General features: G+C 46.1%; 1 protein-coding gene across 14 annotated transcripts in view; it reads left to right on the forward strand.

Annotated features, from left to right (window-relative positions):
• Window positions 1-23,473, forward strand: part of COBL (cordon-bleu WH2 repeat protein) — a 257,272-nt gene that overhangs the window by 138,009 nt on the left and 95,790 nt on the right. For all 14 annotated transcript variants that reach the window (XM_082632720.1, XM_082632724.1, XM_082632718.1 and 11 more), the window contains one exon: window positions 3,032-3,214. In XM_082632720.1, the coding sequence (XP_082488846.1) occupies window positions 3,032-3,214 (183 nt within the window). The remainder of the gene's footprint in view (window positions 1-3,031; window positions 3,215-23,473) is intronic.

Raw genomic sequence — 23,473 nt, forward strand, 5'->3', positions numbered from 1 at the left:
CTGTGTGTGCATGGTGGGTGCTGGGTCAGCCCCTCACCTCAAGAAGGAGTTGACAATCTCAGATGTCACAGTGCTCTAAGGGCTACAGGATGACAGAGGTAGAACCTGAAATAGATACAAAATGGATGAGCTGTGAAGTGCTTTTAAGGGAGTGTCCTCACAGAGCTGGGAAAATGCTCAGGGCACTTAAAGGACGGAGGTAAGTTCAGAGTGCTGCAGAGGGGTCCGCCAGGCTTGCATAGTTGTGGTGAGGACTGAAGCAAGTGGGATTGGAAGTTCCCAGTCCAGACAGGGTGGAGGGAGGAAAATCAATTAGTATCAGGGGTGTAAAATGCCACAAACAGCTTGTTTATGGGATGCCAAATGGGCCCAGGCACACTCCAGAGATGCAGGCAGTGGGTGGAGTTCTCTGTTGTATTTCACAAGTATTAACAAAGCTCCATGGCGTGAGTTTGTACCCCCTTGAATGTGGGGGGGCATTTGAGCGATCCAGCCACCCAGTGCAACACTTCCGCAGCTCCAGACTTGGACCAGTCAAGCCCTTGCTCTGGTTTGCTTCATTTGCTTAATTTTATCATCTGGACCCTGCATCTCTGAGTGAATTTAAGTTCTCGTGTCTCCTTGCATGTTCATGGTTGCTATGGAGGTAGACGTAAGGCAGAGAAAAGTATTTACGAGTTCATTTTGCACTGGCTTATTTGCTTAGTAACGAGTTTAAGGTCTGCAGAACTCAAGGATTGGGAGAAACATTGACATTTTTTCTTTACATTTTTCCTATGGGAGCCTCGGTAGGGGTCAATGGGTTTTCTGGGTGTTGGGCTATTTCCTGTGGATCCCTCACCTATTCCCTATGGGGATTCTGCATTTGATGAGCAGGGCATTTGATGGTCAGTGTCTCACAAGGAAGCATGAATTGGCATAAAAAGCAACCTTCAGGGATTGGGTTTTCCTTTGATATTAATATTTAAGTACAAGAAAATCTGAGTCTCATGGATAAAGAAGATGTGGCACATATATACAATGGAATATTACTCAGCCATGAAAAGAAATGAAATTGAGTTATTTGTAGTGAGGTGGATGGACCTAGAGTCTGTCATACAGAGCGAAGTAAGTCAGAAAGAGAAAAACCAATACCATATGCTAACACATATAAATATGGAATCTAAAAAAAAAAAAGGTTATGAAGAACCTAGGGGCAGGACAGGAATAAAGATGCAGACGTAGAGAATGGACTTGAGGACACGGGGAGGGGGAAGGGTCAGCTGGGACGAAGTGAGAGAGTGTCATGGACATATATACACTACCAAATGTAAAATAGATAGCTAGTGGGAAGCAGCCACATAGCACAGGGAGATCAGCTCGGTGCTTTGTGACCACCTAGAGTGGTGGGATAGGGAGGGTGGGAGGGAGGGAGATGCAAGAGAGAGGAGATATGGTGATATATGTATATGTATAACTGATTCACTTTGTTATACAGCAGAAACTAACACACCATTGTAAAGCAATTATACTCCAATAATGATGTTAAAAAAATAAATAAAAACCACCTAAAAAAAAAAAAAAGAAGAAAATCTGAGTCTCAAAAATCTTCTCAGGAAACTGAATGATTGTATAATTGGCAGAACAGAATAGAATTTGAGGCTGAGGGCAGGTAATGCGGGGCTGTTGCTGAATGTGACGAGTTTCCTGTCTGTATTTGTTTCAAATATGGTGAACCAATGGTTCAGATGAAAGCTCACCCACAAGTTCATTGTGTGAAACGTGAGGGCAGAACCCACTCATTTCTGCAAATGTGGATTCAGGGGCCCTCCGGGTACCAGGAGGTGCTAGGAGCCAGGGACACGGCCATGGGTGCAAACGGAATAATCGTTGTCCTCATGGGGCTCACATTTACATGATAACTGTAATATCACATATCAGATGCTTACTTTGTGCCTAGAACTCTCAAAGGCTCTTTCATCTGTTGTAACCCATTCAGTTCTCACGATTTCTTTGTGATGGAGGTGCTGTTATTGACCTCAATTTTACAGGAGATAAACTGAGGCAGAGAGAAATTAAGAAACCTGTCCAAGGTCACACAGCTAATCAGCGGCAAAGCCAGGAATTGAGTCCAGGCAGTGTGTCCCCCTCATCTGTGGGCTGACCACTACACTGCACTGGCATCGGTATGGACTGCACCGGGCTGGGACACCAGTGCTGGGGAGGAATGGGGCAGGGCGGAGGGCACAGCAGGGCAAGGGGTGGGCTCCATTTCAGTTTTAATTTCGAATTAGACTGCGAGTTCTCTAAATGCCTTGCTGCACTAACACTCATGTGATTCTATTTAAGCAGGACCTAGGAGGAAAAACTGGAAAAACATCTATGTGCCTTTAGTCTGCTCCCTGGATATAGACCTTGCTCCCTGGGAACAATTAATTAGTGTGTTAGGTTGAATTTATTTTCAGTTGATTAGGGATCTGTCATGAAGTACTGCATTTAGTGGTCACGTCAGGTCTTCACAGCAGGCTGTTTATACTACCCGGCCACTTGTTTGAAACTTCTCAAAGTTAGAAGAAACCTAAGCCCCTCCCTGGCAGTGGGTGAAGTACTTCTTGAGATGGCAAAGACGGGCTTTTTCTCCAGCAGAAATATACTTCTTGATCTGTTCCTTCCTCTTTTCAGCATCTAAGTGCTCACTCTGATGACAGGTTAAAAATTGAAGGAGGTTAATTCACCACTGCAGGGGGGTTGAGAATCTTCCATGATTCTAGCTGGTGAGAATTCCTCTTAGAGGTTTAAAAAGTCTGCTGTTTCCTTCATGATTAGGAAAATAAACCTCCCACCAGGAGGTGTGTCCTGCCATGGGGTCTGTGATCATTTTCCCAGGAGAGTGAAAATAAGAGTTTTGTTCCAGCCATTCAAGCTGTCCATGGACATGATGATGGGAGAAGTTCAGGTGGGTGGTGGGTGCTCGGCTTTGGTGTCTGAGCATTCGTACGCCGAGAAGCATCTCAGAGTGATGAGGTTTTCTGTTTGCCTCTTCCCCCGACAGGGCTGCTTGACGACCCCAAACTCCCCGTCCGTGAATCCCCGTTCCACTACACTGGGTCCATCGCTTTCCCTTGGCAACATCTCAGGGGTGTCGGTCAAGTCAGACCTGAAGAAGCGCCGAGCGCCGCCCCCTCCGTCCCTGCCCAGCGCGGGACCACCCGTGCAAGACAAGACGTCGGAAAAGGTAGGGAGAGGGTGCTGCTCAGGACCAGGGCCCCTGCTACATGAACCCATGAATTCTCTGGAAGGTGCCTGTGCGCCCTGTCATCCTTCAAGCTTGTGGCTTTAGCAGCGAGATGGTTCAGGGTGAAAAGTTATGCTTTATTCCGAAGTCAAGGTGAGATGCCGCATCGCTTCGTTTAGGGAAGATCGGAAACTATTTTTGTGCCTTCAGCCCTGAAAGGCTTAGGCTTGTTGATTAACATTTATTTTATCTTGAGCTTTGAAATGTGGGGCACCGTTGCTTAATGAGAAAATTGCAGGCACTGTAAGAAATCTGGAGTGTGTGTAAGATGGGGATGACACGTGATACAATATAGGTGCCCAAATAAACCGTGTTCACAGGACAGCTGAGAAGGTGTTGGCACGTGAAGTTGGTTTCTATGTGACATGACATCTATTTAGGGAGGCCTTGTATCTGTGGAGCCTTCAGAGCAGAGGAATGGCTTTGCACGTGACTGGCCCGTGGTGACCCGGCAGAGCCAGCGTCCCTAGCGGCTGGCCTCTTACTCTGGGCTTCTTCCTTCATCCGCCTGATGATTGGCCTTGAAACACTATTTGACACACCAGGCCCTCATTTTCCAAAGGCCAGGACACTCTGACAGTTTTTCTGGCTTAAAATGTGACACTGAAAAAAATTATTTGGATGGGACATATGATTTGCATTTCTCTAATAATTAGAGATATGTGACAAGGATGACACCCAAGGTGGCCAGGACGGACGATGTGCTCTGGATGCTTTTAGAAGCCAAGGTCTCCTGGGCAGCAACAGGAGTTCTCCACAGAGACCCTGAGATGTGGATCAGCCTGCAGTGTAACGAGAAGGACCCACTATTCCTCCCTGAGCTGAGATGGTTCCCGGCGACTTGCCTGGCAGCCTCCTGGGCAGAGACCACCCCACAAAACATCTATGTGGAGCCCCTTTAAGCCCAGCTGTCCTCCAGCAGGAGCTGACTCTCCTGACACTTTTCTCCTTCTGTGGTGTTGCTTGGCTGGCCCGTGTCTGCTTCATGGGGTCCATAGCATTACGCCCTGCTGGGCTTGAGGCCCGGCCCTTTTGTGCTTATTCATAAACTGACTTTCCTTAAAATAACTTAGAAACCACGTCTGTACCTTTCAGACGGGAGGCTTGGCCCCTGTATCGTGGTTAGCAGTCACATTAGTGGCTCCGTGGCAGTGTCATGACACCTCACTTCCTTTCCTTTCCGGCCTGGTCGTCTGTCTGTCCGTGTATCTTTCTGTCCATCGGTCACCTTTCTCAATCCCTCCAGGGGTGTTCTTTATCCCTGGCCTAGAGACACCCCTGTTCCCATCTAATGGTCTTTCCATCCACAGTCCTTGCAGTCTGTCTGAAAAGCCTGTAATGCAACGCATTTTACAAGAAAACTTGATTTTTATGTTTTTTAAACAGTTTTCTAATAGTACTAATTTATTTTGAGTTTTCCATCATATTTTCACTGTCTTTTGATAAAAGAAATGTAGGCACAAACCAAACTGGCATTGTTTGGCTGTATGCATGCCCAACTAAACAGCACAGACTCATGAACACAGAGCTGCTTCCCGGGGGGTCTGCAGTGCGTTTCACCCCTTATTTTGTGGGGAGTTAGATTTTGAACTTTCTCATGACGCAGAGCATTCTTACAGCATTTAGCAATTTTCAACCGCCTACCTTTGGGGGTGTCTTGTTGCTTTTGATGGGGAGGGGTATTTCTTTAGTGGTGAAAAGTGTGAGTTCCAATATCAGTATAATTTAAGCCTTATTTCAAAAGAATTGCATTTGCCTAATGTTATAGAATGTAGATGCTACACTGCATCGGTATTTTTAAAAATTTTATTGAAGTATAGTTGATTTACAATGTTGTGTTTAATTTCTGCTGTATAGCAATGACTCAGTTTTATATATATATATATATATATATATATACACATATATTCTTTTTCATATTCATTTCCATTACAGTTTATCACAGGATATTGACTATAGTTCTCTGTGCTCTACAGTAGGCCCTTGTCGTATATCCATTCTATGTATAATAGTTTGCGTCTGCTCATCCCAAACTCCCCATCCATCCCTTCCTGACCCCCCACCCCCTTGGCAACCACAAGTCTTGTTCTCTATGTCTGTGAATCTGTTTTTATTTTGTAGATAAGTTCATTTGTGTCCTATTTTAGATTCCACATATAAGTGATATCATATGGTATTTGTCTTTCTCTTTCTGACTTACTTCACTTAGTGTGATCATCTCTAGGTCCATCCATGTTGCTGCAAATGGCGTTATTTCATTCTTTTTTTATAGCTGAGTAGTATTCCATTGTATATATATACCACATGCTTATCTGTTCATCTGTCGATGGACATTTAGGTTGCTTCCATGTCTCGGCTATTCTAAACAGTGCTGCAGTGAACATTGGAGTGCATGTATCCTTTCGAACCTTGTTTTTCTCCGGACATATGCCCCAAAGTGGGATTGCTGGATCATATGGTAGCTGCACCAATTTACATTCCCACCAACAGTGCAGGAGGGTTTCCCCCTTTTCTCCGCACCCTCTCCAGCATTTATTGTTTGTAGACTTTTTAATGATGGCCATTCTGACCAGTGTGAGGTGATACTTCATTGTAGTTTTGATTTGCATTTCTCTAACAATTAGAGATATTGAGCATCTTTTCATGTGCCTGTTGGCCATCTGTATGTCTTCTTTGGAGAAATGTCTATTTAGGTCTTCTGCCCATTTTTCGATTGGGTTGTTTGTTTCTTGGTATTGAATTGTAGGAGATGTTGGTATATTTTAGAAATTAAGCCCTTGTCAGCTGCACCATTTGCAAATATTTTCTCCCAGTTCATAGGTTGTCTTCTCGTTTTGTTTATGGTGTCCTTTGCTGTGCTGCATCAGCACTTTAAAAAATTCCTTCTATCCAGAGAAGTTATGTTTTTCAGATTTTTATGTGCTTATCCAGAGTGGATAAAGTCGGCTTGAGTGGGAAAATGTATATTAAGTAGAGAATTGGGAATTCTGAATGAAAAATAAATAGTACTGTATACACTGCAGAATGAATAGAGCTCCCTCTGAGGCAATAAAAGCTTCTTTACTGAAATCCGTTTTATTTGGCACAGAATGAGTGGAGAAATTGACTCACAGCAGCCATCTCCTTTTTTAAGAATATGAATGGCATATGGATTAGATTTAAGCATTTGCTATGACCGTGCTTTTTTTTTTTTTTTTCCTTTCTAAATGAAAGGTATTTTGTTATTTACTGATTTCTGGGAAAGGAACCCAAAAATGTATTGTCGTCCTCGGTGGGGAAGAACGTCAATTCCTTCTTCCTGAGCTTCCTCCCATATAAAGATAAGATGTTTGTTTGGAAAGCCTTATTTATATGCGACTGTTACTAACACGAATATCCTGAATCAGGAGGAAAGGATTATTTTCAAGGCCATGACTAGTTTATAGGAACATGGGAATGCTTAGATTTTCTTCTTTTAAAAGACTTTTTTCTTATCAACTAGTATTAAAAATTCAGTACAGTAGCCCCTTCCTATCTGTGAGTTTCCCCATCCTCGGATTCAACCAGCCATGGATCAAAACGAATCAGAAAAAAAAAAAAATTCCAGAAAATGTCAGAAAGCAAAACTTGAATGTGCTGTTTGCTGGCAACTATCTACATAGCATTTACTTTGTATTAAGTATGATAAGTCACCTAGAGATGATTTAAAGTACACAGGAGAGCATGAGTAGATTATGTGCAAATACTGCCCCATTTTATAGAAGGGCCTCAGCGTCTGAGGATCTTGGTATCTGAGGGGGTCCTGGAAACATCTCCCACTGAGCCTGAGGGGCGACTCTATTTACTTTTTCAGGTCTGAAAGGCAAAATAATTTCAGCCATCTTCCAGGTCATCTGAAACTTTTAAAAACTGTAATCTTTGTCTCAGAATTTACAACCTGCTTATGTACTCATGATTTGAGTATTTGTTATTTCTAAAACTACTTTTCAAGAAGATTTTTCCAGAGGCGTTTGAGCCAGTGAGAGAAATGGGTGGCATCCTTGTACCAGCCCTTCTACAGAAGGGTCGGTGAGACAAGGGAAGCCACGTGCCAGTTTCAGAAAAAGGTGGAACTGCTCTCTGCCTCAGACCTTCACCTCTCGCCCCAGAGCCTTGAATGAAGTTTTAATTACCTGGAACATTCAGACAGGAATGATCTATACATTAGGGCACCATGTGCTAAGTCAGTATTTTTCAAGCTTGAGTGAGCATCAGAATCCCCCCAAGGGGCTTGTGAAAGAACATTTACCTTGGCTCCACACTGAGGGTTTCTGATTCAGTAGGTCTGGGGCCAGGCCTGAGAACTCGGGGTTCAGCAAGTACCCAGACAAACCCCACTTAGAAAACCACCACCCCACTGACCTCTACCTGCCCCATCTGCCCGCCCAGAATTTGGACTAATCAGATGTGAAAGTAGCAGGTCTACTCAGTATAAATATTTTTAACAGATCTGGAGAGATTCTTTGGCAGAAAGGTTACCACCACCCTGCACCGTTAGCTGAGGCCTAAAGCTATATATTAAGATAAATGAGTAGGTCCCACTTCTCACTGGGACCTGGGAAAAAGCACAGAGGAATTGCCTGTTCCAGATGGGATCTTTCTCCCTCTTTCATCTTGGAGGGGCCACACTGTCCTCTCCCCACCTTGCTCCATGCTGAGATGACCCCTTGCCTTGTCCTTAGCCCTGCACAAGGGCTTGCTGCATCTGTGTTTGTGTCAGAGCCCCCTTTATACAAGTCTTAGCCATGGACCCCAAGGAGACTTGCCTTCCTGTCATTTGCACACATCTCTCCCCCTGGGGCTGCTCTTGGATCAGCATGGGGGAGAGCATTCAGATCGTGAATAGGGGCTCAGGACACAGGGGCCCGGGTGGACAGCCCTCCACTCACTCGCTGGTCCTTGGTTTCCTCCTCTACAAAATGGGGACGATCAAAGCAGCCTCCCCAGGTACACGGGGTAGAGGTCAGAGCAAGGCCCCTGGAGCCGCTTCCTGGATTCAGATGCCAGCAGCTCTGTCATTCCTGGGAACATGATCTAGGCAAGTTGCTCCACTTCTGAGACTTGTTTTCTTAGGTGTGCAGACTGTACCGTGGCGTGGAGGTGAGAGCTGGCCCCAGGGCCCTGGGGAGTGGAGAGGCCAGGGTGCGGGGGGCCCGGCCAGGGTCCTGCATGAACCAAGTGGAAGGTTGTATTTAAAGATCAAACTCTTTATTGCTAAAAACACCAAATGTATAATGAAAAGTTGCCAAGCCCCTGGAGCAGGCTTATTCTGTTCAAAGATGCCTCCTTCTCTTGGTGGCATTTTCCCCTCTGGGCACAAAGCTCAAACAGCCTGCTCACTAGTCCACACCTTTGGAGGACTGTGGAGGAGAAAGCAGTTGGTCATCCCTTTGGAGCCCCTGTTTGAGACGAAGAGACTAGAACACTGTCAAGTCATCCTTCCTCAGGGGACTCAATTCACCCATTAAAGACAGAAAATCCCGTGAACCGCATCGGCCCACATCGCATTTGTACGACCCTTGTCAGGTTAACGAGCGGCTTATTCCACTTTTTCTCTCTGTCCATTGATTAAAAGTAACTTGTGGAAGTCTGCTAGACAATGCTGTGTCTAATTTTAGCTGTCATCATCCACAGATATGGAATAAACAGCTAGCCATTAATTTATTCAGTCAATATCCAGTTGTTATACACCTGCTTTTGTGTCAGTTACAGCTGTGCATCTTTTTTTATTGTAAGTAGAAGTAATTCAAAAAATATTTGAGTTATTGAGGCATTCTTTTGTCCCATTTTATTTGAATTATTGTGTTCGTTACATTCAGCTCCAGATAATTCCAACATGACAGTGCATTTGTATATTATCTCCAGTTTATTGCATTGAGACGAAAATAGCTCGTGATGTCGGTTATTATAATGAGAGATGACGGAGGCGTGTTATGATCAGTTATTAGTATAAGCCAAAATGGAACTTTCTATGAAATATATGCTTGCGTAGTCAACAGATGGTTTTGAACGGCTGCTATACGCAAGGCCCTGCACTTGAAAACACGAATTGATATTCCTCACTGTAATATCTCAGTACAATGTACACATAAGGACACACTGTCTCCTACTGTGTAAATAAGCAGGATAATTTGGGAATGTTGGGAATTTAGCGGAAAGTACTACTACTTGCAAGTTCCATTTTCTGGATCATCCCGAGAGTTAGGTAATCGTAAAACTCTGCTGTCCGGACTCCCAAAGACACGTTTCATCAAGAACGGGGGTGTGCACGTGGCCCTGGTCAAGGTGGACTTCTGTGGCCGTGTCTCTGGTCCTGCTGGCCTGTTCCTGACCCGCTTTGCCTCCCGGGCCAGAGCAGGAGGAAGGCAGTGCAGCAGCCCTGGTGGCCCTGGCTCCAGGGAATGTGCAGGGAGCAGGACTGTGGACCGGGGTGATCAGGCCATGCGGCCAGCGGGACCAGATCCTGTCTCCTCTCCCGTTAGGACTGATATTTTTTGCTTATTGAAACGAACATCCAGAAGGTGCTGAGGTCGAAGTGATTCTGACTTTGTAGTCATTGCTTGTCACCCCTGGGCCTCCTGGGGTGAGGTCCGCTCTGTTTCCTATCACACACCTCTTGGTGGTTGTTCTTTTGTTTCTGGAAAGGTGGTTGATGCTTGGAGACTTTTTAGAATTTATTTTTCATAATAATGAAAGACTTTTGGCTACGGCTGGCATGGCGGCTTCCTGCAGTGCCGGGCTGAGAAGGGCGGAGCTGAGGTGGACGGGGCTCAGCAGAGAGGAGTGGTCCTGCAATTCGCCTTGTGCATCAGACGAGGCTGGGTGGGGGGAGGCCCCCCCGGACCCCACCCCATGTGAGGGATGAAGGGTACACGGTCTCGGATGCACAGGGCGCGCGCTCTCTCTCTTTCACAAGTTATATCCCACCCATCAGGGAATCCTGATCCGAATCCAGGTCCTCCCACCATGCCCTACCGCACCCGCCCCCGCGCCCCCGCGGCCCTGGTGCAGTCCCAGGACATAACTGCTCACTGGTCCCTGCATCTGCTCCTGTCCCTCCCCCTCGGCCGCCTCTTTATCCCATACTCGACACAACAGAGGGGGGATCCTGTCTTTTCTTGAAGCCTCGGGGGCTTCACCTCCCCCTGGGCCCCCGTGCTCTGGGCCAGCCTCTGCCTGTGCTCTCAGCCCTCCCCACAGGCCTTCCCGTGCTCCCTGCCCCGACCCTGCTCCGTGTCCCTTCCGAGACCCTCTGCCCTCGGTCACTCTCTGCGTCCTTCCCCTGTTCCGTTTTTCTTGTAGCTGCTAACCCGTCCGCCCGGGGCAGGAGGTTTTGCTTCTTTATTCACTAACCTCTCCCCAGTGTCTCCCACCAAGCCGTCCCATCAGTAAACGTTTATCTTAACTTCGTTCATATGTGCATCATTCATGTATCAAGCACCTATTGATGGATCCCGTCGAAGTGAAAACACCGGTGTCAGAATTTATGTGGAAATAGCTAAAGAATGGCTTTGCTCCAGAGCCAGTGTAGGGAGGGCCGCTCCTCTGGACCATGCCTGCAGGATTCATTCGCTCGTCCCTGAGGGACAGGAGCTAAGAGTAGTTGCGGAGCTGGAAACGACCTCGTGCTGTGGACGGAAGCAGGTGCAGGGACCGTGGGGGGCGGGCGGCAGGTGGGCGGGGTGAGACCAGAGCAGCTGCTGCGAGGGGTCCTTGAGGAATGGGCGGCCCTCTGAGATGCGAAGGGTCCGTCGCTGCTTCCGCGCCCATCGCAGGAAGAGCAGAATGCGGCACGTGGCACAGACATCACTGCCCAAAGGGCCTCGAGAGCAGCGGGCTGACGGGGCGGGGTGGGGCGGGGCGGGGCCGGCAGGGGTGTGGCCGACGCTGGGCCCGCCCCCCGGTGCCCCCCCCCCGCCCGCTCATCTGTTCTGTGGGTGCAGGGACACGCCCAGAGGGTGCGGATGGATGGCCAGCGCAGCCAGGCTCTCGGTTTCTTCTCTCCCGTCCCCTTTCCTCTAATTCTGTTCCGTCTTTTTCTGCAGCCCAGGTTTTCCTCCCTTTTGATCCGTATATCCTGTTAGATGCCCCTCAGTCCGTTTGGTCTTCCAAAGCCTCTCAACCATGTTTCTTCAGAATGACAACGTACACGTGTGTGTGACACTGCTTTCCATATGTGGAGAGTACACTTCCCCGTGAACGGTCGGGTTTCACCCTCACAGCGGTCCTGGCAGGTTTGCTGACTCTGAAGGCCCTCCTTCAGATGAATGCAGGAAACCTGGCGGCCACGCAGCCCCGCTCCGCCTCCTGTGGCACCGCTGGGCGTCCCCTCTGCGGGTTGCCCCCTTAACCGGAGGAGGACCTGGCCCGCCTTCACCTGCAGACGCTTTCCCTCTGCCGCTGAGCTTGTAAGAGATGAACCAGAGCTGGGAGAGGAAGAGGGTGTCAGCGTGAAGGAGGGGCCCCCGTCTCCAGGGGCTGGTCCTGGAACTGGAACAGACCCCCCACCGCGTGCCAGGGCCAGCGGTGGGGACTTCCTCTGACATGTGGCAGAAGTCCTCCCATCCCCCAGCGAACTTGACCGCACCCTTACGCGGCCATCCGCAGGTCCCCGGGAGGGCTGTTTCCTTTCCATTTCGCAGTGCCCGTCCCTCAGGTGAAGGCCAAGAGCAGGGCAGGGAGTACATTTTGTGTCCGGCTGGAGGTCAGCACCTAATAACACGGTTTCCCCCGAGGAGCTGAGCGGACCCGGGTCCCTCCCCTGGCCCCGCAGGGCCCAGCCCGTAAGTCCCCGCCCTCCGCGTACTCCAGCCCCCGCCCACCCTTGCTCCCTGCGTGGATGGGCAGGAAGAGAGGCCTCCATCCCAGCATCTCACACCGGCGGACCTTTTGGCTTTTTCTGTGTGTTGTCTCTGGGCCTTTGGGGAACGTTTCTTGCTTTTGAAAAGCCTTAACCCAACCAAGATGTGCCGGGCACTCTCCTCCCACAGCAGGGCCTCGCTCTGGATTTTTGGTCCCAAGCAGGATGCAACAAGTGACCTCCTGCCAGAAGTAATCGCGCTTTTCCCCACTGCATCCACCCCGTTAGCGGAGTGCAAAATCCCCCCGATTCGTTGGCCGCAGTGCACGGCGCTCTGTGGGGCTCTCTGTCCCTGACCATTGGAGGAGGAGCTGGTCCGAGATACCGTGACACGGAATGCGTTTTGCAGCGTGCGTGATTTTCCAGTTCAGTGTCCTTGTCGGACAGTCCTTGCTCTCAGCTCTTCTCCGAGAAATCCTCAGCAGAGGTCGGTTATGTGCCGCTAGGTAGAGGGACCACTGGTGACAGAGTCCAGATAGGCCCGTAGCACCGTCTCGGTGCCACAGTCTCCGCCTACAGCTTGGAATTGCTGAGCACTGGACCGCCCCCCGGCCTGGGACAGGGCCGTGTTCCTCATTTAGGTCCCAGGCTCCACACACAGTGCCTGGCAGGCAGCAGACGCCCTGCGAGCGTTATAAGGAGACTCGGGTGAGACTACATAACCTTGTCTCCCGTGGGGTGGGTGAGTCATCCGTCTGGGCGGAGCTCTCGGGCGACAAGTCCAGGGTGTGGGTGGCCCTTGTTTTAATCATTGATTCAAATGAGCAATTCCGCTGGAGGTTCAGGTAGGTGAAGGCAGGTGGACAGGAGGGTCTGTCAGGACCCCGAGTGACCGGTAGGCTGAGCAGGTCTTCAGTGGGGCGGCATTCGGGCTGAGCTGGGGCTCTAGTGGCCCCAAGATGAGTCACTCCTGTGATCCCTGTGCTGTCAATCCTGGACAACAGGGTCCCCAGGTCCCATTCTGCCCCTCCTTTGTCCCCAATCCAAGGCTGACCCTGGGCCCCTAGGTTTCCAGGACCAGAACGCCTGAGGGAAGGGTGCTGGTGTTTGGGTGGTATGGGCACCCAGGTGAGGCTGTGCAGAGTTTCCAGCACCCTGAGCTTCACCAACCCCAGTGTGATAGAGGGAGGGGCTGGTGCTGATTACGCCTGCGCCTGGGTGGCCGTGTGTCCGGGCCACATCGTAAGAGACGAAAACTAAAGATGCCCAGAGGAGAACATTATGGGAATTGATGAGTCTGGAAATTGCCATCCCTTATTTTTAAAATAGCAGAAGTTAGGATATTTTCTTTTTTTTTTTTTTTTTTTGCGGTACATGGGCCTCTCACCGTTGTGGCCTCTCCCATTGCGGAGCACAGGGTCTGGACACGCAGGCTCAGTGGCCATGGCTCACGGGCCCAGCCGCTCCGCGGCATGTGGGATCCTCCCGGACCGGGGCACGAACCCGTGTCCCCTGCATCGGCAGGTGGACTCTCAACCACTGCGCCACCAGGGAAGCCCTAGAATATTTTAAAATATTAGAATATTGAGAGAAGGAAAGGCTCACTGGGACGTGACAGCTCCATTCAGATATTTGAGTCCCTATCCTGAGGCCCCAGAGGACAGGACGGGAAGCAGCCAGTGGACACTGTACAAATGTTTCGTTTAGTGGAACAGAGGAAAGAATTTTTCTGTGGGGCAGGTCAGGGGAGAGAGCGGTGAGTATGTGGGCAGAATACCTCGTGGCAGTTAGATTTAGTGTTTGCTGACATTATCTTGTAACACGATGCTGCTGCATGGTCTTACATTGTCTCACCTGCTCTTGTGGGGACAGGGTCTCCTCTTACGGCTCTCGGGGCCCACGAAGCGTACGTGACTTGCTCAAGGTCACGACAGTGAGAACAGTTAAAGAGCAAGGCTGGGGCTTCCCTGGTGGCGCAGTGGTTGAGAGTCCGCCTGCCGATGCAGGGGACACGGGTTCGTGCCCCGGTCCGGGAAGATCCCACATGCCGCGGAGCAGCTGGGCCCGTGAGCCATGGCCGCTGAGCCTGCGCATCTGGAGCCTGTGCTCCGCAACGGGAGAGGCCACAACAGTGAGAGGCCCGCGTACCGCAAAAAAAAAAAAAAAAAGAGTAAGGCTGAAGCACTGTCTGAGCACAGCCTCATGGACTCCACAGTCTGAATTTTGACCTCGAATAGCGCCTGCCGACCAGCTAAGTTAAAAGGTGACCAGTCTGCTCCGGCTGCCCTGGCAAAATGCCACCATGGGGCTTAAACACCAGACATCGATTTCTCACAGTCCCAGAGGCTCAAGTCTGAGATCAAGGTGTCTGCAGGGTCAGATCTCCTGAGGCCTCTCTGGTGGCCTGTAGATGGCCATCTTCCTGCTGTGTCCTCACGTGGCCTTCCCTCCGTGTGTGTGTGTGTGTGTGTGTGTGTGTGTGTGTGTGTTCTCACTGTCTCTTCCTCTTCTATAAGGACACCAGTCATATTGGGTTAGGGGCCACCCCAATGACCTCATTTTGACTTGATCTCCTCTTTAAAGGCTCCATCTCCAAATGCAGTCACATTCCGAGGCCCTAAGGGTTAGGACTTCAACATACGGATTTTGTGGAGACAGAATTCAGTCCATAACAAAGGGATACTGAGTTTCTGTTTATGTGCAAAACAGTTTTCTTGGCCATAAAGAGTTCAAGGACAAATAACACATAGTCTTTTCAAAGCTCTTAATATTTAATTGGTGCAGAAATTTTGTGCCCCCGGAATACCCGAGAATGGCCCTTGTCTGCGGAGATTGTGGCATGGGGTTCAATACAGCGGCAGCAGCCGATCCCACGGGAAGCTGCCACGTGCACTGTTGCTTTTCACGATTCCACCTGATCCCCATCCCCAGAAAATGATCAGCATTGATCCGGTCGGGGGCCAGCGGCTAGACTGGGTGAAGGCGTCACTTCTAACTTCCTTCCTGGTGCGTGGTACATTGGATCACGGGTCAAGTCCTAGTGGAGAAACATTGTCCAGCCCGGCTAGGAGCGTTTAATGTTAAACCAGCTGAGGGCCAAAGGCCGTGGTGCCATACTGACCACATGCAGCGATCCGCTCACCGGCACAAAGCCTTTCTGTGGCTCCTGGGCAGAGAGGTCCCGTCCTCAGCCAACTGGCCCCAAGGTCACATGAAACAATGATAAAGACCAACACCGGTTCAGTGCTTGTGTTTCAGCTGCAGTGCTCAGACCTCACGTACATCATCGCATTTAACGTCATCTTTACAACGTCTCATGAAGTCGGCGCTGTTCTTACCTTCGTTGGACGGTGAGGACACCAAGGTTCGCCGAGGGGAAGTGAGGTCAGAGTGTATCCCAGGGCCCTCGGGCGTCCCTCCTGCAGGGAGCTCTCCTGCATGGGCGCTGAGTGGGGTCAGAGGGAACCGTGCGGCCGTCGGGGGGCTCTGTGCTGGAGTGGGATGTGCAGACTGGAATCCCACTCTGCAGGCTCTGCAGTACGGAGTAGCGGGGACGGGCGGTCAGGGGGGACGGCAGGTGCTGAGGTATCTTCCTCCTGTACTACGTGGTCACCTCTGATGCAGAGATTCTCAAATGGATGGAGCATTTGAAACGCCAGAGCTCACTTATTGACTCACCATTGGCAAGGAAGTCACGTGTTTGCTGTTGGAGAACCAGACCTCAAAGATGAAAACCATTCTAAAGATCTTCTTGAAGGGAGCATGGATCATGCTCCATTGTGCACTGCACTCTCTGGATGCTTCAGCGAAGCAGTTTCCGAGTGCTCGGAGTTCCCGGGACCCTTTCTCAGCGGCCCACTCTGCTTGTCATGGAAGTGATGCTACAGTTGAAATATCTGGCAGAATCAGGATAGAATCAGTTCACCTCCATACGTGCCCTTTGGCAAGGAAATTAAGCCAAACTGGCAAGTGACTGATGGGAAAGGCTGTCCTTGTGTAATCCTGTTCTCTGGGTAGAAACTGCTGGATAAACAGGATTCATTTCACCTGACCCACCAGGGCCAGAAGTCTATAAACCTGACCCATATATAAGTCTGAAACCCATATTAAACTCATAGTAAAAGAGATGATGTGTGAAGTCTTTACTGAAGCCATGGCCAAACACTGAAAATAGATCAACCAATATGGCTCAAAGGTGGATATCTGCTGATTTTTTCAGATGCCTCCTCTATTTGCTGGTTCCCCGCAATTAACAGAAGTCTGTTTATCTGCTCATACAATATGTTATGAGACTTCAAAAGTCTTGACAGGAATGAAGGGGTGTGTAAAGTCCTTTTGGACGTAGCCAAACTGCCTTTGAGTTTATATTTCAAAAAATAATGTTCTCTTAGCCTTCAAGTGTTCCGAATATAAAGTATATCTGCCTGTTTAGTGCATAAACAGACTACGGCAAAACTAAATAATGGATTTACACTAATTGTTTTTGTAATAAACAGCCAAGTATAGGTTTTGTTTATATCCTAAAATATGGGAAAGCAAACACAAAATGTATTATGGTACAGAATGATCTTTTTAAAAATGTTGGGGTTAATATTCCATCATGTATGGGGACAGACTTTCAGTTTAGGAAGGTGAAAAATTCAGGAGGTGGATGATGGTGGGAGTTGCACAGCAGTGTGAATGTACTTAGTGCCATTGAACTGTACAGTTAAAGAGGGTTAAAATAGTATGTTTTATATTCTGTGACTTTTGCCACAATAAAAAACATTAAAAAGTGTTGGGGGAAGCGGAAAGGCTGAGGATGTCACCTCTGGTGTCGGGATGTTTCCTTTTCCCCTGGAAGCAGCGAAGAAGATGAGGGCTGCAGTGTGTTTAGAGGATGTCCGGCTCCTTCGCCAAAACAAACATCCCTGTGAGACTGTGGGGCTCATCACAGAGGCTGTGAAAACAGTCGTGCGGCCAAGGGACTTCCTTGGGTGGAAGTGGCAGGTCCTCCATGACGAGCGTTTGCAGAGAAAGGAACCAGGAGCTATTTTTGCTGTTTCGTGCCTACCTTTTGTTCTGGATCGTTTTCTCCCTGACACTTCCAGCTAAAGAAGCCAGTGTTTGTTGGAAGAAGGTTCGATTCTTGCGTATTTTTAGCTGTTGTTAGAGTGCGACGTTTTAGGGAGGCGTCTTTGATAAAAATCAAAATGAAAAGCGAGCTGGCTATTCTACACGTTGACATTTTAGTGACACAGGAACTTAAAAGCTAGGCTTTGTGTTACAGAGTCCCACGGTTTAAATATCCACTGTTTAAATACGCCGGTCTTACCTCATTCTTTGTCCTTTCGTCACTTTGTTTTTGCCTATCAATCATGTCAACAGTTCATATGTTTCTCATTATAAAGGGAATTCGCTAAATTGTGACTTCATTATTTTTCCTACCTTTACATTTTGCTTCTTTCTATCCAAGCATTTTCATGCTTCTTTCCAATCACTTTGGTAATCAACAATCAGAAAAGTGGGTTTTAGAATAGAAATCAACATTTCACATTTAAAATGGAAAAGCCACTAGTTCCTTTCTTTGAGGCATCATTCAGCCTCAGAACCCTGGACCAGGTTAGACCTTCTCCCCAAGCCCCGTCTTGTCTTGAACCTCCATCCCCACCTCGGCCTCGCCTGATCTGGGTTCACTGTGGTTAATTGACCTTCATGTTTAGAAACATTTGATTTACTGCCCAGCCAAGTTCACAGTTTTAGTCTCCGTGAAGCTTTTACTTCTGTGCCTCAAAAGACACAACCAATGGAGTAAAAGACAACATATAAAACGGGAGAAAATACTTGCAAATCATATATCTGATAAAGGGTTAATATCCAGTATATATAAAGAACTCCTATAACTCAACAGCAAAAAATAAACAACCTGATTAAAAAAGGGCAAAGGACTTGAATAGTGATTTCTCTAAAGAAAATACACAAAGAGCTAGTGAGCACATGAAAAGATGTTCAACATCACTTAACATTAGGGAAATGCAAGTCTAAACCAAAATGAGACACCACCTCACACCCGTTAGGATGAGTCCTTCTCAAAACGACAACAACAATAACAAGAGAACCCAGGAAATAACAGATGTGGTCAAGGATGTGAGAAATTGGAACTTTTGTGCACTGTTGGTGGGAATGTAAAATGGTACAGCCACTATGGAGAATGGTATTCCAGTTTTTCAAAAAGTTAAAAATAGAATTACCGCATGATCTAGCAATTCCACTTCTGGGTGTATAACCAACGAACTGACAGCAGAGTCTCAAGATATTTACGTATCTATGTTAGTGGCAGCATTATTGACAAAGGCTGAAGCAAACCAAGTGTCTGTCAGTGGATAAATGGACAACAAAATGTGGTCTCTACCTACCCTGGAATATTAACAGCCTTAAAAAGGAAGGAAATTCTGACACATGCTATAACATGATGAACCTTATGCTTGTAACGGAAGGACATGATGCCCGTAACGAAAAGACAAACACTGTCTGATTCCACCTCTATGAGTACATTGAGTAGTCAGATTCACAGAGACAGAGAGCAGAATGGTGGTTGCAGAAGCCCTGTTGGTAATTTCGCCACAAACATCTTTGTACCAAGCAGTTTCGCTTGCACCATAAATCGGCCATAAGGCGGCTTTGCCATAAAAATTAAAACGCCTGTAATTCACAACAGTCTTCAAGAGCATTCATGATGGATCGATCCTTTGGCTAATTTAGGCACAACATCTTGTTCCCTCTTGCGGTCTTTATCAGATTTTTCACGCAATATTAGAAGTTGGAGGCAAAAGAAGAATCAAGGTCGTCCTGTCCCCCCAAAAAGAAATGGTTACGTGATTCCTGACGAGTATAAGTTTCTTGAAAATGGTGAACATTTTTTGCTATTTGTTAGCGCAGAACATGATGCAGACAGAATTTTGGTATTTGGCACAGAATCTGGCTTAGATTATTTGGTGAAATATAAGGACTGAGCTTGTGACGGAACATTTTAAATGTAGCCTGGATATGGGCTACCAGGTATGTACATTACATATATTGACAAGAAATAGCAGCATCCCTCGTCTGTTCCCTTTATTTCCAGGGAAATAAGAAGAGATTTAGAGCACATTTTTTTATATTGTGAATAGCTAATGTCCAATATTAAATCCTGAATCCTTAATGATCAACTTTGAGAAAGGAAGTATCATTGCTTTCTCTAAGACATGCCTGAATATAATTATAACCATGAATCTACACATATTTTAAATGTATTCCAATATTTTTTTATTTTCATTTTCACAATAAAATCTTTTTAAAATTTTGCTATTCATGTTCATGTTGCATTATGTCTTTGTTAATTTTATTTTTTTAATCTAGATCTTTATTTTATTTTGTTATTTTATCCTTCATGGCAAAATTGTCTTATGGTCAATTAGTTGTGCAGCAAAACTGCTTGTGGCAAAGATTCCTAGGGCAAAAATACCTAGAACCATCGGCAACTGGGGGGAGGGGGAGGAGAGTTGTTTAAGGGGTGTAGAGGTTCAGTTTTGCAAGATAAACAGATTTCCGGAGATTGTAAAACTATTTGAATGCACTTACTACTGAACTGTAGACTTAAAAATGGTGAAGATGGTAAGTTTTATGTTGTGTGAATTTTATTGCAAATAAAAACAATGATTCGCCACTTATTAATGAATGTTGAATAAGTGATTCACCATTTCCTTCAAAAGGTAAAATCTTAAGTGAAATATTTTTACTTAAATACGGAAAATATACTTTCCCCAAATGCCTTACTTGTAGCATATTTTTGAGTAAAATATTTTTAATGACCCTAAGAAAGTTCACTGATGCCGTAAACATTTTTAGTGGGTAGATTTATTTGACAGCGAAATAACTTGGGTTTTAGTCCTTCATTTTCCCCTCATGCACTTTCTCTCTCCTACATGTCACACCGTTTTGACAACACTGTCTTGTCCCTCTGAGCTGCTCAGGCTGGCGTTATAAAGGGCTCTGTGGTTTTCTCTTTCTTTTTTATGTGACTTTACTTATTTACAGTGTTTACTTCCTCTCATATCTTAATGCCACCAAAACAGGACTCCAGCAGGAAATCTGAAAGCATGTAGCATGCCTTTGCAGAGACAGCAAGCAGTGAAATAGCAACAACTTGTACTTAAGTGAGATCCAGACATTTAGAGATCATGTGGCCTTTCTCATCCGCTTACTGTCTGTACAGCTTTGGACCAGTATCTCAGAAGGAGTTGCCAATCAAGCTTTCTGATTTATGTTTCCTGAGAAGTAAAACAAGAATAACTCCTGTGCCTGTCTGCATAACCAAGGCTGTTTTGAAAGGCTAATATATTCATAGGACTTGAAAGAGTGCTTACAAGATCAGCAAGGATTTTCAAGTATTTAAAGCCCTATATGGATGAATATTCATTTCAAGTGAACAACCTTTGGGAAACATCTAAATAAAACCTGACTGTTGCCATTACCCCTGTTTATGTGGGGGTTACATGGGGTTTACTGCAAAGACTTTAGTTCAACAGACAGTTGGCCTATATTGGTGCTACAAAATCTTAATTTTTCCCTTAGAAACTTTTCTTAATTCCCAGTTTCCATATTAACATAGAGATGCTTAAGGTGCAGTTTCTAATTTTAGAGGTGAAAGGACCTCTCAGATCAAGAACACAGCTTAGCTCTCTCCCCCTTTTACTTTATAAACAAAGGCCCACGGTTAATAGACTTGCCCATGCCAGCCAGCTGGTGAGTTTCAGTTTCTCCAAAAGACCTTGGTTCTCATGGTTCTCAGATTGATGCTTTTACAACTGTTATTTATGAAACTAATATTTCCATTGGTATTGAGCTACTTCTTGATATAAACTATTAGAAATGTGTTACCATACATATCATTAGGATTACAACAGATCCAAGACTACAGACCCTGAATACCATGGTAATTTAAGAGAGGTAATAAAATCACCAGAGAAACTTAATGGATAACAAAACTAAGAGAATCAGTCTTTGCCAGATAATGTTCCTATAACTGATAGGTGTATTTTAACATTTTGGTTTCTCTGAATCAAATTGTGTCATCTGTTGGACATTCTGGTAATGTAATCTCTGGTGACTTTAATTATAGAAGAGGAAATAAAACACTTTCAGCAACTCTGGGACTTAAGAAACTAATTTTGTGTTTGAGAGTTCTGAGTTGCAGATATAGCTGAGATGTCACATGATTCCAGAAAGACTGGATAGCATTGATTTGCAGATGGCATATTTCTTTTATTGATGCCTCTCTGAGCTGAATCCAGACTGCTCCCACAATGTAAAGCGTAGGTTTGCTTGTTTGATGTATGCAGCATGCCAGGAGGATGTAGGCTTTGCCTGGATTTGAATGTGAGGCTCTACCAGCACTGACCTTTGCAACTTTGGAGAAGTTATGTTACCTTCAAGGGCCCAGATTATAAGACTGTAAAATATACTTTTGGCTCTGGTGACCAGCATATCCTAATGTGTTTCCCAGAGATTCACATCCTTGGATGAACCCCTCTCCTTGGGTTCACTGGAACCTACAACATGCTTCTGACCTATAGAGTATATGGCAAAGGTGATGGGCTATCACTTCCTTGACTAGGTTACATTATATGGTAAAGATGATGGAATGTCTCTCCCTTGGATACACTTTGTTATATAAGATTCCGTCTCAAAGAAGCAAACACACATGACGTGAACTGCCTTTGAAGGGAACCACATGACAGGGAAGTGTAGGTGGCCCCTAGGACCTAAAGATGGCCCCCAGTCCATAGTAAGTGGCCAGGTCCTCAGGCATACAGCTGCAAGGGAAGGAACTTGTCCAACAACCTCAATGAGCTTGAAAGTAGATATTCCAGGTGGGAATACAGCCTGATGACACCTTGTGAAACCCTGAACAGAGGACCCAGCATAGCTGTGCTTAGACTGCTGACCAAAAGAAACTGTGAGATAACAAACAAGTGTGTCTAAACTCCTAAGTCTAGGTTAATTTCTTCTGCAGCAATAGAAAATTAGATGTAGACTCAAGAAAGTAATCCATGATCCCCAGTCTTCCTGGCCTGAAAAATCAGGACCGAAATTCAGGGCCGCCATCAGCCACTGGAAATTGAGAGAAGAACACCAGAAAGGAGAAAGCCAGAGAGCCATAAATTCTGTGCACAAATTCTGCTCAAGTCTCTGGCTGATGGAATCATGAATACAAGAGATAAGGACCAAGCAGCCTAGCTACGGGTAAAAGAACTTGAATGGCCAGTTTTCAGAATTTTCATTGTGAGTCCATTCAGCTTATTATCTCTTAAAACAAAAGAATTAACACTCTTGTTAGGAATATAAGAGAATCCAGCATCTTGTAAGCAAAACATTCACAATGTCCAGGAAACAAGCCAAAATTATTCAACATATGATGAACCAGGGAAATGTGACCTGTTCCCAAGAAAAAAAGGCAATCAACAGAAACCAACCAGGAGATGACCTGGATGTTGGAATTAGTGGACAAAAAATTTACTGCAGCTTTTTTCTTTTTTTTTTTTTTTTTTTTTGTGGTACGCGGGCCTCTCACTGTTGTGGCCTCTCATGTTGCGGAGCACAGGCTCCGGACATGCAGGCTCAGCAGCCATGGCTCACGGGCCTAGCCACCCCACGGCGTGTGGGAGCTTCCCAGACCGGGGCACGAACCCATGTCCCCTGCATCAGCAGGCGGACTATCAACCACTGTGCCACCAGGGAAGCCCTACTGCAGCTTTTTAATATGCTTAATGACAAAGTGGAAAACGTGCTTATAATGAATGAAAAAGTGGAAAAAATCAGAAGATAATAAGAAATATAAAAAAAGAACCAAATGGAAATTCTAAAATGGAAAAATACAATATCTTAAATAAAAATTTCACTGGATGGGCTTAACAATATAATGAAGGTAACAAAAGAAAAAGGCAGTGAAGTTGAAGACAAATCAATAGAAACTATCCAATTTCAAGAAAAGAGAGAAAAAACTTTGAAATAAAAATAGAACTTCAAAGACGGGTGGAATACTACCAAAATGTCAGTGTCAATAGAATCCCAAAAGAAAAGAGAAAAAAATTGTTTAAGTAACAAGGGCCAAATGTTTCCCAAATTTTGTAAAAGAAACACATTTTCAGATTTTAAAAGTTCAGTGAATCCAAGCCAAAATAAATAAAAACAAAACTATGCCTAGGTACATTATAATGAAAATGCTTGAAAACAGACTTCATGAGAAAAATCTTATAAACAACTAGAGAAAAATAACATATGTTTTAAAACAGTGTTTGGGTAACAGTGTTTTGAACAGGGTAACAGTGTTTTGAAAACTGCTCAGTTTATCGTCAAAAGCA

The sequence above is a fragment of the Mesoplodon mirus genome, assembly GCF_964341445.2.
Source record: "Mesoplodon mirus genome assembly, chromosome: 9".
Classification (NCBI taxonomy): domain Eukaryota; kingdom Metazoa; phylum Chordata; class Mammalia; order Artiodactyla; family Ziphiidae; genus Mesoplodon; species Mesoplodon mirus.